This window comes from Pseudochaenichthys georgianus, chromosome 10 (genome assembly GCF_902827115.2).
Source record: "Pseudochaenichthys georgianus chromosome 10, fPseGeo1.2, whole genome shotgun sequence".
NCBI lineage: Eukaryota > Metazoa > Chordata > Actinopteri > Perciformes > Channichthyidae > Pseudochaenichthys > Pseudochaenichthys georgianus.
In genome coordinates this window covers 19,332,593-19,348,154 of record NC_047512.1, presented here as the reverse complement: position 1 = coordinate 19,348,154, position 15,562 = coordinate 19,332,593, and the positions used below count along the sequence as shown (strand labels likewise).

The window sequence follows — 15,562 nt, the reverse complement described above, 5'->3', positions numbered from 1 at the left end:
AACATGATAAAAAAAAAAAAAATCCACATTCACTATAAAACGTTTCATATATGTTAATGATGGAGGTTCAGTACAGTACAATAGCACCCATTATTTTAATACACACATGGCGTGAAGCATTTCTCTAATTAAATAGGCCTAGGCGTAGCCTACATGATAACATTTTTTTTCCAGGGTACAAGCAAGAAATTGTTTAATTGCTTACAATGGCTATTTTTAACTATCCAATAACACAGAAAAGGAAGTTCTGATATTTCAAGTAGCCTACCCTACATTATTGCAAATACAATCTGAAGGCCTACTGAATGCAGTACCTTGAAGTGGAGTATATTCATAGTTATTATAGTGAATATTTATTCCATTAACAGAGTTATCATTTAATCAATATCACCCCACTCTTGAACCACCAGACAGTGGAAGATAAAACGAGTACACTTGTATACACATATTATAATCATGTTTAAATAGCACATGTTCTGTCCAATGAGAGTGTCCCATGCTAATTTCTGTAGCAGTGAGGCAAATAGGGGGGTGGACCTTGAGGTTTTTTTTACTTAGTGTGTATGTGTATGTGTGTTTTCTGACCAGCTGAAAATGGCGGCTCGAAGCGTCGAATCGTTCTAACTTTATCGCACAATAATAAATACAACAGTATACTCGGCCGTTATCGAATAACATGGGGAGAGACTTTGCTGAAGGGCTGCGGACCCTTTAGCTGGGACACATTACTTTCACCACTAACGGGAGTTGGAACGCAGAGGTAACGAGAAAGAAGCCACCAACTGCCGTATAGAGGCTAACGTCAGCTAGCTAGCTATCGTTAGCCGAGGACTTAAGCAAGGGCTTGTCAACTGTTCTAGTTTATGTTAACGACAGTGGAATAACGTTATTATTTACATGGACACATTGGTGGAGAATATCCCAGTTTAAAGGTTGTTGCTATATTTGGCACTTGTCTTCATACTGAAATGCAAGTTTAACGTAAATATGTTGTGCTGCTACCATTAGCTTAGCATCTCTCTCGGCTAACGGCTAACTAGCTTCTCAGAGAGAGAGAGAGAGAGAGAGAGAGAGAGAGAGAGGTGTGTGTTTCTGTCCGACAAAACGTAAAACACAGGAAAACTTTTGAAACGCTGATTGACCATCGGTGTAATTTAACGTCATTATGTTTCTCTTCTAGAGATCATGGAGGACCCTCATACACGGTACAGCAAACGCCTGGTGAGTAACTTAACCAAACTGTTAGCTTACCGGAACACTTGTTCTGTGTTTACAATGTTGTGTGTGGTTTTTATCATCATGTGTGAAAGGATACCCTATTTAATATGGCTACAGGAAGTAAGTCTAGTGGATGTAAACCATTGCATTTGATTGTGTGGACTAATTTATTTGGGCACATTGGGTAATGACAGTAGTGGTCCCTTTTTTGTTTTGTGTGCCACCCACAACAGTAATGAACCTGTCTCTAAAGAGTTCAACAGAAGGTCAAGTTCACTGTTTAACTGTGCTGTGATACCCTGTTTCACCTCCTTACTATCTTTTCCCATGGTTGTAAAGTCATTAAGTGAGTGCTTTAAAACTACCTACTGTGTACTCTGAGAAAGATGATTGATAGTAGTGGTGTGTGTGTGTGTGTGGGGGGTTAAAATGATGCATATCTAAATATAATAAAGCTAATTCTACCAGTGTGGATGTAGTTATGGAAATCATGTCTAGGCTTATTTGTTGAACACACAGAAGCCTAATAAAAGCCCACAAAGTGTTCCTTAATTGCATTTTTTTGATTTCCTTTGACAGTTTTATTACTTTATATGGAAACATCAGCATTGGTGGCTTTAATCTTATAAAACAGTTTTCAGTTGCATCTTATTGTCTTTCCGCTCAGTTATGATAGTGAGGAGTATCTGAGTTTAGATAATACCACATTTGTGCTATGGGGGTGGGGAGATGTGAGAGCGGGGGTGTTGTCCTTTATCCATCTGTCTAGCCAAGCAGTGCTGCATAGGGTGAATGGCAGAGGGGCAGAAGAGGGGGGTCAGCGTGTGGAAGATTAACCCGTGCTATTGTGATGCTGTATTGTTTGGTTACCACATGAACTGATTTGGTATTCTGGCTGAATGATCTGTTTGGATGTATTATTTGTGACTTGTGAAAGCATTAGTTTATCTACTCATTTGAAATCCCTGTTACCACTGAGATATTGAGGGCAGCTCCCTTGGGTGTCACCTCATATCTAATCAATTAAACAAAAACATTTACAAAATGCATTAAGGGTCATTCCATACCATTTCAGTTGTTTGTAATTAATTATTAAATGATGACCGAGTCATATCATATATTAATTAAAAGCAGCTAACCCATGCAATCAATTTTAACACATTTCCACACAAAAAATGTCAAGGACATTTAATAATCCTTTTTAGGAAAATGTATACAAATATCTTTAAAAAACCTGCAGCTCAAACCTAGCTTTTTTTTAATGTAATTCCAAATAATCTTTCTAGAAAGTGGATACCAGAGAACATGCGCCTTTTTAAAAAAAAAAAAAAATGAAGAATCCATTGCTCGGCTTAAGAATAATTTATTTAGTTATGTAACTATATATTAAATAATTACTGTAAGCTTCTATTAACCAAAATACATGTTCAACATTATTTTCTCAGTTAGGATGTTCAGTAAAAATAGCCAAATCTAGTGAAAAAAAAGCCATTTATGAGGCTTAGATATCACAAAAGAAGTTCTCTTTCTGTTGCTCACTATTGTTTCTCATGTCTAATCTAGAGGTTAACAGAATCTGTGTTTTGTCCTCAGCGTACAGGGACGCGACGCCGCTACCAAGACGATGGAATCTCAGACGATGAAATTGAAGGGAAGCGGATGTTCAACCTGGACGAGAAGCTGCAGTGCAGCAGGTTTAACTCTGAATTGATCAAACACATGGAGGGAAAAGGTGAGAGGTTCAAACTAATCCAAGATATTCTTGGGATATCATTTCAATAAAAAAAGATGTCTGATGCAATGTAAAGATGATGCATGCTAACTGTTTGTTTTACATACTCTGTTGCTTGTTTTTTCTAGATTTCACATTTGAGTACATCCAGAGGGAAGGGCTCAGGGAGCCCATTATCTTTGAGGCAGCCAATGGCCTTGGCATACAGTAAGCCACATTGTTTGTCTCTAAACATATATCTTTGTTAGATTTCTTATATACTGGTATTCTAGCTGATTGAGTTATTTTAAAGCTAATAATAATAACCCACTTAACCTGTTTGTCTTTGGAGATTCTTTTTTTTTTTTTTTTTTTAATAACACGCTTTTTGATTTGCTTCTCTTGCAGAATGCCAGACTCTGATTTCAGTGTGAGTGATGTCAAGTTGTTTGTCGGTAAGTTCCCATTTTATGCCCTTTATTGGCTTTCATCTTTATACACAACGGGTTGGACCTATAGAACCATTTGAACACTTTTTATATATATATCTTTGAGCAAGTATCAAGATATAAATGAAGGAAATGCTAAACTAGATTTCAAAATATTGCTGCTGGTTTATAAAGCACTGAATGGTTTAGGCCCAAAATATATTTCTGACCTCCTGCTAAATTATGAACCATCCAGATCTCTCAGGTCTTCAGGGACTGGTCAGCTTTCTGTCCCCAGAGTCAGAACTAAACATGGAGAAGCAGCGTTTAGTTATTATGCTCCAAATATCTGGAACAAACTCCCAGAAACCTGCAGGTCCGCTGCAACTCTTACTACTTTTAAATCCAGGCTGAAGACTTTTCTTTTTGTCGCTGCTTTTAATTGAACTATTCATATCTTAGACTGCACTTTAACTTTTATCCATGTATTTTAGTTTTTTGTGTTTATTTTATTAGCTTTTATTTTTAATGACTGATTTTAAATGCCATTTTCTTAATGTCTTTCGTTTTTTGTAAAGCACTTTGAATTGCCTTGTGTTGAAAAGGGCTATATAAATAAACTTGCCTTGCCTTAAACTAACTGTAAAGTGGCAATCACAACTCCCAATATTCAGGCTGTAATTGCTAGACATTCAAATCAATATAAAAGTAATACACACAATGGCAATGACTATTTTAGGATAATAAATGTTTGCACTGTTACTGAACTCCAATGAATTATTCTGCAGGAAGTCGACGAATTGTTGACGTGATGGATGTGAACACCCAGAAAGGAATCGAGATGTCGATGGCTCAGTGGAGACGCTACTATGACACGCCGCCATCAGAGAGAGAAAAACTCTACAACGTCATCAGTCTGGAGTTCAGCCACACCAAGCTGGAGAATCTGGTGAAACGGCCGGCTTCGGTGAGAATACACACAGGAGCTTGTTAGTGTTTTACAACAGCCCCGATGTGCACATTAGGGCTGTGCGATTATGGCAAAAATCATAATCAAGATTATTTTGGTCAATAATTGATATCACGATTATTAAAAACATCCATTTATTGAAAAAAAAAATTGAACGGTATGTTTTTAACAGTTGATTACCCTGAACTTGAAGTATAATTCAACTGAAAAACCAATACAAATAAAAAACAATTACATTTTATTTAAAAAATAAATACAAATAATAATCGTTTTATTTCGATTACGTTGTTTTCGTAATCGTTGTCAGCCAAAATCGTAATCGAGATTAAAATACGATTAATTACACTAATGCACATTGACAATGTCGTTTTGGAACTCTGACACCTTGAAGTCACAAAGATGATTTACCAGAAAATTCTCTGTTAAGAAAGAAGAGCTATTTATCCCAATCATTTCTCCTCTGTTTTAAAGCCTACATGCATAAAGCAGAGTCACTTATCACAGTCTGAGTTTGGTGCACACACATTTAATGTATGTTTTATACTACTTTCCTTTTTCCCTTTTGTCCAGGTGGACCTCATTGACTGGGTGGACAACATGTGGCCTCGCCACCTCAAGGAGAGACAGAGAGACTCCACTAACGCCATCATAGACATGCATTATCCCAAAGTGCAGAAGTGAGTAAACCAGAGGCTTAAAACATGTAACATGTGCTCTGCTTTAGTTGGGATACATTACTCGTATCATATCCTACAGCAGGCATAGTCTTGATTTAATTCATAGTCTCTTAATGCCTGTTTTTATTTTCAACACTTTATCCTGTTATTCAAATCCACCTTGTGTGTCCTTGTTTCCTCCACTCCTCTCAGGTACTGTCTCATGAGTGTGCAGGGCTGCTTCACAGATTTCCACATCGACTTTGGAGGCACTTCCGTCTGGTACCACATCCTGCGAGGAGGAAAGGTCAGTCCGGGTGTCACGGCACACAAATCATACATTTCAGTTTTGGCTGCCTGTGGTGACCCAACGGCCTTTGAGTTTTCGGATAAATACTGTCTCACACGACTTGAATATTACATGGCGAAAGGAAGCAACGTTTTTTTACTCCTGAATGACGTACATTTTTCTGAGCCTTTCACGCACTAGGAAAAAAGCCATTTACCAGACACCCTGCTCAGAATGTTGATGCTAAATAATCCTAGTCTAGTAGTATTTAGCATCTTCATTTCGTTTCACTCTATATTACATGTAATCGCTGTTACACAGATTCAAATGCGCACGAGTGCCCTGGCGGTGTCTTTATGTAAATGTTGACCTAAGACAATCCACGTCACTTTTTTACCTGGGACCCTACAGGTGTTCTGGCTGATTCCACCCACACCCCAGAACCTGGAGATGTACGAGAACTGGGTTTTATCAGGAAAACAGGGAGACATCTTCTTGGGGGACAAGTGCTTTGACTGTCAGAGGATAGAACTCAAGCAAGGAAACACCTTCATAATCCCATCAGGTAAAGAAAATACGGGAGCCGTATACAGACCCCGAAAATCAAACGCACACTTGAGCACTACGCAGCTACAGCGTCTCGTGTCTTGTTTGTTGCAGGGTGGATCCATGCTGTGTACACCCCAGAGGACACGTTGGTGTTTGGGGGGAATTTCCTCCACAGCTTTAACATCCCCATGCAGCTCAACATCTACAGCATCGAGGATCGCACACGGGTGAGCAGCGCCTCACATCAGCTGGGGTCTTTTTATTCTGCTGTGGATACACAACACCTTGACACTAGGGCTGCAACAAACGACTAATTTGATAGTCGATTAATCTATCGATTAATGAAACGATTAATCGACTATTCGGACTATTACGTCTTGCACAATCTCTCAAGCGCTCTTATTTAGCCATCAACTTTTAGATTTAGCTTGAGGTTGTTTTAGGCATGTGGAAACTAACAATGAAGACAATAAAGATGAATACTTGATTAAAAAATACATATTATTAAATTAACTTAACTTAACTTAACTTAACAAATTGTTTACAAAATGAACATGGCTTTTCATTTAAATTAAATAAATAATATTTCACATCAAAAAAAACAACAGTGTTTTAGCAAATAATAAATAATGTGATGACAGAACTGTAAACAGAATGGCTGAAATTTTAACAAACTAAATAACTCGGTTACCTCAAATCATTAACCCATGTTTGTATAATGGAGTTAACTCCGTGTGTTGCTGCTAGCATACAGAACACCTGACGTGAAAACGTTACTCGTGGACGGGGCTACAGAGCTGCTAGAAAGACAGTCGATCCGGTGCATTTCTCCGTCTGGATGTGGAGCACTTTTGCTAAATGTTTAGATACATTGATCGTGTTACCGCCCTTACATGCTAAACTCTTATTGCACTTTTGGCAACGAGCATCGAGACGGGTAAAGTTTAACAACACCTCGGAGCGGCGTTCTCTCCGCCATCTCCGCAGTGTGTTGCTGCATGTAGCAGCCGCGTGTGTGTAAACTGCCCCGCCCCCTCCCACACAGACCAGGGAGAGAGATCTCGTCTGATCGAAAATACATCATAGACGCATTTGTTTGTCTTTTTGCATATTATAAACGAGCTGGCCACACTAAGACTGCGATATAATGTTCTTGTATCAATAATACATGACATATATTTTTTAAATGTCCCCAGTACCGATAACGTTGTAGTTTAACGGCGTGTAAAACGCACGTGATGACGTCACCAACGAATCGACGACTGAATTAGTTGGCAACTAATTTGGTAATCGATTTTAATCGATTAAGTCGATTAGTTGTTGCACCCCTACTTGACACACATTTTGTGATTATGCAAGACGTGATTCAGAGTCTTATTCTGTGGAATTACTCGGAATAGAAAAACACTGGTGATATCATTCTTTTAACATGACTAGGTTTTCATCACCCATCAAGCTAAGGATACACAGATTTGTACTTATTTCTCTCCTCAACACATTTTAAATCATAAGTTTAGGACATCTGCCAACACTGAGTAACAATCCGATTGCAGTAGCACTAACACACAATTTCACAATCTTTATACTTTGGTAAGTAGAACTCATTACAATAATTAGAGTAAGTTACTAAGACTTAATATAGCTGATAAAAATGAAGTGGATTTGTCATGCATGTTGACAATCGTGGGAGACAAAATAAGAATATTTTCAGAATTGGGTTAGAACACAAGTTTTTTGTGATCTACAAATAAAAGAATCAGCTGGAGCACCACCCGTGGTTCAGGGCTTCTTAAGAGTAACTTGATTTGTAGGTATGTAGCAGCTAACAAACATAGTTTACATTTCTGTCATTGGTATTTGAGGAAACATGCACATGGAAAACATTTGAGACTTTTCTGTTTCTCTCCTCCTCCTCTAGGTGCCAGCAAAGTTCCGCTACCCTTTTTACTATGAGATGTGCTGGTACGTCCTGGAGAGATACCTCTACTGTCAGACCAACATCTCCCATCTCACTCCTGAGTTCAAAAAATACTCCCTGGGCGTAGGTGAGGACGGAGCAACACAAGAAAACACAACTACCCTCATTTTGTTCTCTTTTTCACACAGACCTAGTAATGAATCGCTCACTGACATAAACTTCAACGATTGTGTCTTCTCTGTTTTCAGGACTGACCAAGGCTGACATGGAAAACATCGACTCCAACAAGAATGGCACCTCTAATGGAGTCGACAGCGACACTGAGAACAAGGAGATAAAGGAAGAGGCGGTCAAAGAACAGGACGAAGAGGAAGCTAAAGAGACAGAAGCTCAACACCTGCTGACTCCCTTTGAGCTGGAGGGGCTGTGGAACCTCTTGGGGAAGCTGGAGGGGCTGCCGGAGCAGAAGAAGTGCGTCCCTGTGGGCATCCTGAACCCAGACGCCCTGCTCGATGACATGAAGGTGAGAGCCGTGTTCCTCTCACAATCAACTCACGCTGGATGCTACTACTTTGCTAATGTGGACCTTTAGATATATTTTATCTTTTCGTCTTAAAACTTGTCTTTTCTCCTTTGCACTTTTTCAGACTCTTCTAAAGGGGCATGTCAATGATGACGCCAAACTGTCCTACACTGGAGAGCCCATCGTCAAGTGGCCCAAAAGGGTGAGTACAGAACACATGGAGTTAGCTGGAAGTACAAAGTATGTCATAATATATTGTTTCTTTTTCACATTCAATTATAAGTCTAAATTGTTGAATAATAGATTCCCACCTGCTATTTGTTATCGAATGAGTCAGGAGAAAATTGCACTTTACTTTTTTTCTTTGAAAGCAGTATAAAGCACAACTGAAACCATCTTTATATTTATTAAAGTATTGGTGACTGAAAGTCCATATTTCCCTTGTATAGTGCTTCCATAATTCTAACCTACCTTCCGTACTTTCTCACTGATGTCCCTCATTCAGCCTTCATGGTACCAGCCCCCCACTCCCCCTCCCCCCGTCATTTACCGTCCTCGCTTGGGAACCAAGCCCCTGAGGTCCATCAAGCGCTCCTCCATCTCCGCCCTGCGGCGCCGGCGGGTCAGGTGTAAGCGCTGCGCCGCCTGCTGCAGGAAAGAGTGCGGCACCTGCCAGTTCTGCCACGACATGAGGAAGTTCGGTGGTCCGGGGCGCATGAAGAAGGGCTGCATCATGAGACGGTGTCTAACGGTGAGTTGTCTGTGTGTATGTTCAATGTCAGGCTGGGTAAATAGGGTAAATTAAATGATGTAATCATAATTACCATAAAACAGAATTTGAATTCTTAGTAATGTTTATCAACATCATATCTTAAAGGACTATATTATGTTTAACCTTGGAGTAAATAACGTTTATCTCCTCCTCAGCCTGCCTTGCCGAACACAGCGCGATGTGCCATATGTGTAGAAGGGGAGTCTGACGAATCAAATCCCAGCACTCACTCCCTGATGGAGTGCTCTGTGTGCTCGCAGATAGTCCATCGTCAATGCAATAAGGTAATCTGCTTCTAACAGTGAGGCTATAAACTGAGTGCACTGCCTAATTATGGCATGATCTGTTTTGCTCGCTATAAAGCTGCATGCGCAGGTCTGAAGAGCTGATTCAGGGCGTTTCTCAATGTCGAGTAAAGCTGCTCCAGAGCCACTATTTCAAGCATACTACGTTATCGAGTGCCGCCGAAGGACTGTTCCAATGTCCAGCAACTACCGAGCCCGGCGTACTTCGTTTGGAGAAATGTCGAGGCTGCACATGTGTAGACTCCGTGCTCTTAAAATCCCCACAATGCTTTGTGCACGGACCAATTTCCCCAAATGTGTGGCGGAAAATGTAAAGCGGGGCTTCTCATATGACGCACACTTGCACACTTGCTAGCCTGTTCCACTCTTTGTTTTCCGAATGCCAGGAAGTATTCTTGCCTCGCTTCTGAAGCAAGATGCTCGGAAGACATGTGCTACCAAGCAAGCGTACTCGACATTGAGAAACACCCTCAGACATTTGAACTGTTTGCTGTTTCAGGAGCCTGGTGAAGGGAAAATCAATAAAGATCTACCCAGCTGCTGGGAATGTCCCAAATGTTACCATGGAAAAGACTCAGGCTCAGAGGTAAGCATGCTCTCTCTCGCTCTCTGTCTCACTCACTCACTCACTCACTCACTCACTCACTCACTCACTCACTCACTCACTCTCTGTCTCACTCTGTCTCACTCACTCTCTCTCTGTCTCTCTCTCTGTCTCACTCACTCTCTCTCTCTGTCTCCCTCACTCACCCTGTCTCTCTCTGTCTCCCTCACTCACCCTGTCTCTCTCTTTGTCTCTCTCTTTGTCTCTCTCTCTGTCTCTCTCTCTGTGTGTCTCTCTCTCTCTCTCTCTCTCTCTCTCTCTCTCTCTCTCTCTCTCTCTCTCTCTCGCCATGTGTTCATATGTTTCATGTTCATACTCACCTATCTTCTCTCCCTGCCCCCCCACTCCAGTCTACCAGCGATGAGGAGAGTGGAGAGTCGGAGGGCTCAACCGCTCTGCCACCGATCAAACGCCCCTACCGGGAAGGCATCGGCGTAGGGGCGAGACGAGGGACACGTAGCGGTTCCTCCTCCCGACCCACGGCTCCCCCACCGTCTCAGAAGCTGCTCCTGCAGCATCAACAGAACCGACAAAGAGCAAATGCACTGGAGCTCAGACTGAAGAAGAGGGTAAGTTGGTGTTTTAATGATCAAAAGCTAGCTAAATCTATCGAATCATATTTTTTTTTTTAATGTGGTTTAACCCTGACGCTGGGTGGACAGATGCTGCAGATACAAGTCACCTCCTTTGACTTAACAGCAGTTACAAATATGTGTTTATTTTCTTTGTTTGACATTGTTTAATGTCCCAACCCCTTTTTTGTTCACTGCAGATAAAACTAGAGCGCAGCAAAATGTTAACGGTAAGCAGTGCACTTCTATCGTCATGTTGCGTATTCTATTTTAATTCCACAGTACTGTTGTTCAATGACCTTGTTACATCAAAATAAAATCCTTTGTCCAAGAAGTTTATTTAAATGTACTAAAGATTTTCAGTTTAATAAGATTTCAATCCGAGTTAAGCAGGAAATCTCTGGGTTCTTCGTCGGTGAACATGTGGTGGTTGTCTGCCAGTATTGTACGACAAACTATTTTAAAGATGATTTGATTATCAAAATAGTTTTAGATTATTTGTCTGCTTCGTCAACTCTGCAGTTAGCAGTGTGAAATTGAACATCATTGCAGCTGCGATGTGGCACTTGGTTATTTCCAGGTGCTGTGGGTCATTGTGAGCAGAGACAATACTATTATTGAATTAAGTGTTTGAAGCATATTCTATCTTGTTCTCATCTGTTGTCCGTTTTGGTTTCCCCAACAGAAGCAGTCGTCTCAGGAGCGTTCCCCCCGCTCGCTGTGCTCCAGGTTGCCGTCCAGGCTGCGCTCCGCCACCAGCAGACTCTCTCAGGGCCGAGGCCGGGGCTCCACCTGGGCCAGAGCACCTCCTCACCCCAGCTCTCCAGGGGGGATGGGGTCTTTGCTGCAGCAGCAACAGCAGCAGCAGCAACAGCAGCAGCAGCAGCAACAGCAGCAACAGCAGCAGCAGCAGCAGCAGCAGCAGCAGCAGCAGCAGCAGCAGCAGCAGCAGCAGCAGCAGCAACAACAGCAGCAGCAGCAGTCTTCCCTCGGTCTGGCACTTGAGCCCAAGGGAGAGGCTCGCCGAGGGAGGGGGAGAGGGGTGAGGCTGCGGGGGGGAGGAGCGGGGAGAGGCATGAGAAGTGGTAGAAGCCATGAAGAGTTGGAGTCGGAGGACAGCAGCAGCAGCAACAGCAGCAGCTCCAGCAGCAGCGACGAGGAAGAGGGGCAGAACAGCGGGAGGGGGCTGGATAAGGAGAACCAGCCACAGTCGAGGCGAGAGGCAGCCAAAGAGAGAGAGGAGGACCTGAGCGAGGCGGCCAACCAAAACAGAGCGGAGGAGGAGGATGAGGAGGAGAGCGAGCAGGACGGTGAGACGGTGAGGAGAAAAGTTGCAGTCCAAAAGCCCAGAACCAGAGCCCAGCGGGACCCGTCGGCTATCGTCCCCAAATTGGAAGCCATCGCCCCTCAAACTCCCCCTTCCACAATACACAACCAGAGCAGGGTCCTCGCCAGACCCCCCATTAGGAACCGCGGTCCTGATCCACACTCCAGTAAGCACGCACGCCCACACACACCGAGCGGACACACAGACAATCGAGAGAGGCTGGAGGACTCTCAGAAAACCAGGCCGGCTAAACTGAGCAACGGCGCCTCCTCTTCGTCGACCCCCGATCTTCCACATCTGCGCATCCCTCTGTCCGCCCTGCAGGAGGGGGGGGGCGAGGCAGAGAGGGAGAACGGAGCCAGCGGGCCGGGCTGCGAGAGGGAGGTCTGGGTCTCTGTCTTCCGTTACTTGAGTCGGGCAGATCTCTGCGTCTGCATGGCCGTCTGCAAGAACTGGTACAAATGGTAAGACCTGTTGGATGATAGGGGTTTATTCGGAAGGGGGTTATGATATCTGATTCCACTGCATCGTGTTCCTGTTTTGCAAAATATCCGTTTTCGTTAAGCTCCAATGCTAATTATTTTTATCATCTTTTTCATGAGAAATGGAACAATGGAAACATCATTTCACAGACTTGTGTTTATTTCTTTTTTCAGGTCGTAGTTTGAGGTTTAGATGGCTGTCATTAAAACAGCCATCTAAAGGGGATCAGATTGTTCTGAGTTGCGGTTATTTTTACCGTTAGTTTCATTGCAGCCGTTGAAAGTGGTCAAAAGGTTTTTTAAAGTGGATTTCAGTTGTCACAAACTTCTTTCCTAATTGTTTTCAATATCTTTTCTAATGCAAACTCCGTGGTGACATGGTGTGTATCCGCTTTAATAACCGAGTAGTGTCAGTAGGTCATATTGCTTTGCAGATAAATAACTTGAAATGGATGTGTCCCAAATCTGTGTGCTTGTTCGTAGGTGTTTAGACAAGCGGCTATGGGCCCGGATCGACCTGAGCATCAAACGCACCGTGACTCCTCAGGCTCTGACGGGCATCATAAAGAGACAGCCAATCACACTCGATCTCTCTTGGACCAACATCTCTAAAAAACAGCTCAGCTGGCTCGTTGGCCGACTTCCTGGTACGTCAAATACACTCTCTTGATGTTCAGCCAATGGTAACAAACTTTTTTTAAATCGCATATTTACCTTTAGTTAATTAGTTTTATTTTTAGTTAGCCCTACCTCCACCGTATTTGAACATTTCCTTTGTTTTGCAGGGCTGAAGGATCTGATGCTGGCCGGGTGTTCATGGTTATCCATTTCCGCTCTCTGCTCCTCTGCGTGCCCTCTCCTCCGCTCTCTTGACCTGCGGTATGCAGACGGAGTCAAAGACTCTCAGATCAGGGATCTAGTCACCCCTCCAGGTGAGGAAAGCCTCTGAAACTCTTGCATCCTATTATCCCCTACGTTATACTCTTTCTTCTAATTTTCCCTTTTCTTTATCAAAATCTTAAGACAAAAACTCAGCCGTTCTTCTTCTCTTCTTCCAGGTTGTGACAATCGCAGTCAGTTGCGCAACATGCAGTGTCTGCGTCTAGCCGGCCTGGACATCAGCGACTCCACCCTGCGCCTGGTGATCCGCCACATGCCACATTTAACAAAACTGGACATCTCCCACTGCAACAACCTCACGGACAACTCCATCAACCTGCTGACTGCAGTGGGCTCCTCCACCCGGAACACCGTCACAGAACTCAACCTGGGAGGTGAGAGATTCATGAGGATAGATCATATTAAAGATGCAAAACTATGAACTAAACTACAGATGCACCAATTGTAATTTTCTTGGCCAACTACAATGTTGTTTACAAGTCTCCGCTTTAGTCAAATGAAAAGTCTGATATTTCATTTATATATGAGACTGTTGATGACGCACATGCATCATTTTGAATGGCCCTGTGTTCTTGTCTCTTCCCCAGGTTGCAGTAAACTGTCAGATACGTGTCTAAAGTATCTCCGCCGCCTCGCCTGCATCTCTCTGCTCGACCTGCGAAGATGTAACGGCGTCTCCCGAAAGGCCTGTGAGGCCTTCATCTCCGAGCTGTCAGTCAACATGCTCTACTTCCTATCAGATGAGAAACTGATCCAGAGGATATCCTAGGCTCTGCGTCCTGTGACTGCAGAGGCAATACGAGTTGCACAGGCAGCAGATCCTGATGTGATTCTGTTTGACAGAAAGGACACAGACATGCAGGGAAGTTACCAAGCACCGGTTTCACATCAGAGGAGGGCTGGGGTCTAAAGTCACTAAAGTGGTGTTGGTGAGAGGGTCGTCAAAGCTGAAACAAAGTTTCTTTAACTTTCTATACATTTGTTCCATATACCCTTAACAGTAAACTCAGCTTTTTTCAGTTATTGTTGGAAAAGTAAAATGTCTATTTTTGCCAGGAGTGGGATGACAATTAATGTTCTGTATTGAATTGCTCATAACCAAGAGTTTAACTCTTCTTTGGACAGACGCCATCTTGATTCCTATTTGGGAAATACTTTTTAGTTTCACCTTTGGGGTTTAACCGCATTGTTACGTTTGGATGATGCCCATTAAGTCTTATTTATGATGTCATTTATCATTTGAACTCATCAGCTGCACCTGGGTGCTCTGAATAGATGGTTATTTTTGTCAGATTCAAAGAGAGCAAATGTTTAGAAGTTTTATGACGTCCGCTTCATGCACAGCCACTATGCGTTGAGAGTTTTTATTTTCAAGACGACTTAAGGTGACGGGTCTTTGTGATTTATAAAGTGAGTGACTGCAATGCCTTGTGTTTGTATGTTCAGCTTAGAAAGGCATTTGGGTGCAGCTGGAGTTCAGTGGTATACATGGAGAGTGCACATGGACATCGAGTGGATGAGCTTGTGTAAAAAGACTGTGAGAAGGCAATCGACATGGCAACAACACCTCCCCCCAGCAAAGGGCAGGTTGCATTGAATAGTGAGCCAAGGGTTAGGTGTCGGATAAACGGTGCATTTTCAAACAAACGTTAGACTTCAGGTGCTATTATTTCCAAACTTGCTTTGTTTTTGTACAGAGACAACCTTTACAGTCACATGTTATTATTCTAGATACAACTGCTCCTCTTTGATACATTTATTTTCTTTCATTGATGAAAATGTTAAAGTATCTACTTTTCTCGGAACTTCATGACCTTGTCCAATTCAGTGTAGGGATGTACAATTTAGTTTGGGGGCTGGGGTTGCTCATTTTTTGGTTCCGTTATAAAGTCTAGTGGTTCTGTATCAAAAGGCCTCTTTCCAGAGTTCTCTCCAGGCCATATCCCTTCAAATGAAAATAAGTATATCAAAATATACTTTTGTGTAAATGTGTTTTCCTCTTTTCGATTATCAAAACGGGATTCTTGTAGCATTGTAATTATTTTCAGAATACTTTTTTTCACTTTATGTTATTTGTGTTATTTTTCAATAAAAAAGAGAAACAACTGGTCGGACTTATCACAGAAATGCGGTGGTGGAAGAAGAACAACTATATTTTTCTTAGATAAAAAGTAATAACAGTGTAGAAGTTGTTACAACTCAACGTCCTTCAATCAAGAATCTGTACCACTTTACAATAAGACCCTTATAAAGGATTCATAAACTGTTTATGAATTAGGTTGTAAACACTTTATTAATCATTAAGAACCTTTTGTAAACCAGTTCCAACATAGTTTTC

General features: G+C 42.3%; 1 protein-coding gene across 2 annotated transcripts; it reads left to right on the top strand.

The window, feature by feature from the left end:
• Positions 1 to 571: 571 nt before the first annotated feature.
• Positions 572 to 15,332, top strand: kdm2ab (lysine (K)-specific demethylase 2Ab). Of its 2 annotated transcripts, none has more exons than XM_034092526.1 (23): positions 572 to 760; positions 1,181 to 1,221; positions 2,812 to 2,950; positions 3,079 to 3,157; positions 3,338 to 3,384; positions 4,146 to 4,324; positions 4,898 to 5,004; positions 5,197 to 5,290; positions 5,684 to 5,837; positions 5,933 to 6,048; positions 7,740 to 7,866; positions 7,988 to 8,262; positions 8,387 to 8,464; positions 8,768 to 9,013; positions 9,190 to 9,318; positions 9,839 to 9,925; positions 10,294 to 10,512; positions 10,716 to 10,745; positions 11,204 to 12,306; positions 12,808 to 12,971; positions 13,110 to 13,256; positions 13,383 to 13,598; positions 13,812 to 15,332. In XM_034092526.1, the coding sequence occupies exons 2-23, from the start codon at positions 1,186 to 1,188 to the stop codon at positions 13,991 to 13,993; spliced, it is 3,954 nt and encodes a 1,317-aa protein (XP_033948417.1). In that variant the 5' UTR covers positions 572 to 760; positions 1,181 to 1,185; the 3' UTR covers positions 13,994 to 15,332. The 2 variants fall into 2 exon arrangements, with proteins under 2 accessions (XP_033948417.1, XP_033948416.1); XM_034092525.1 differs by having other exon boundaries at positions 11,201 to 12,306.
• The last annotated feature ends 230 nt before the right edge of the window (positions 15,333 to 15,562 follow it).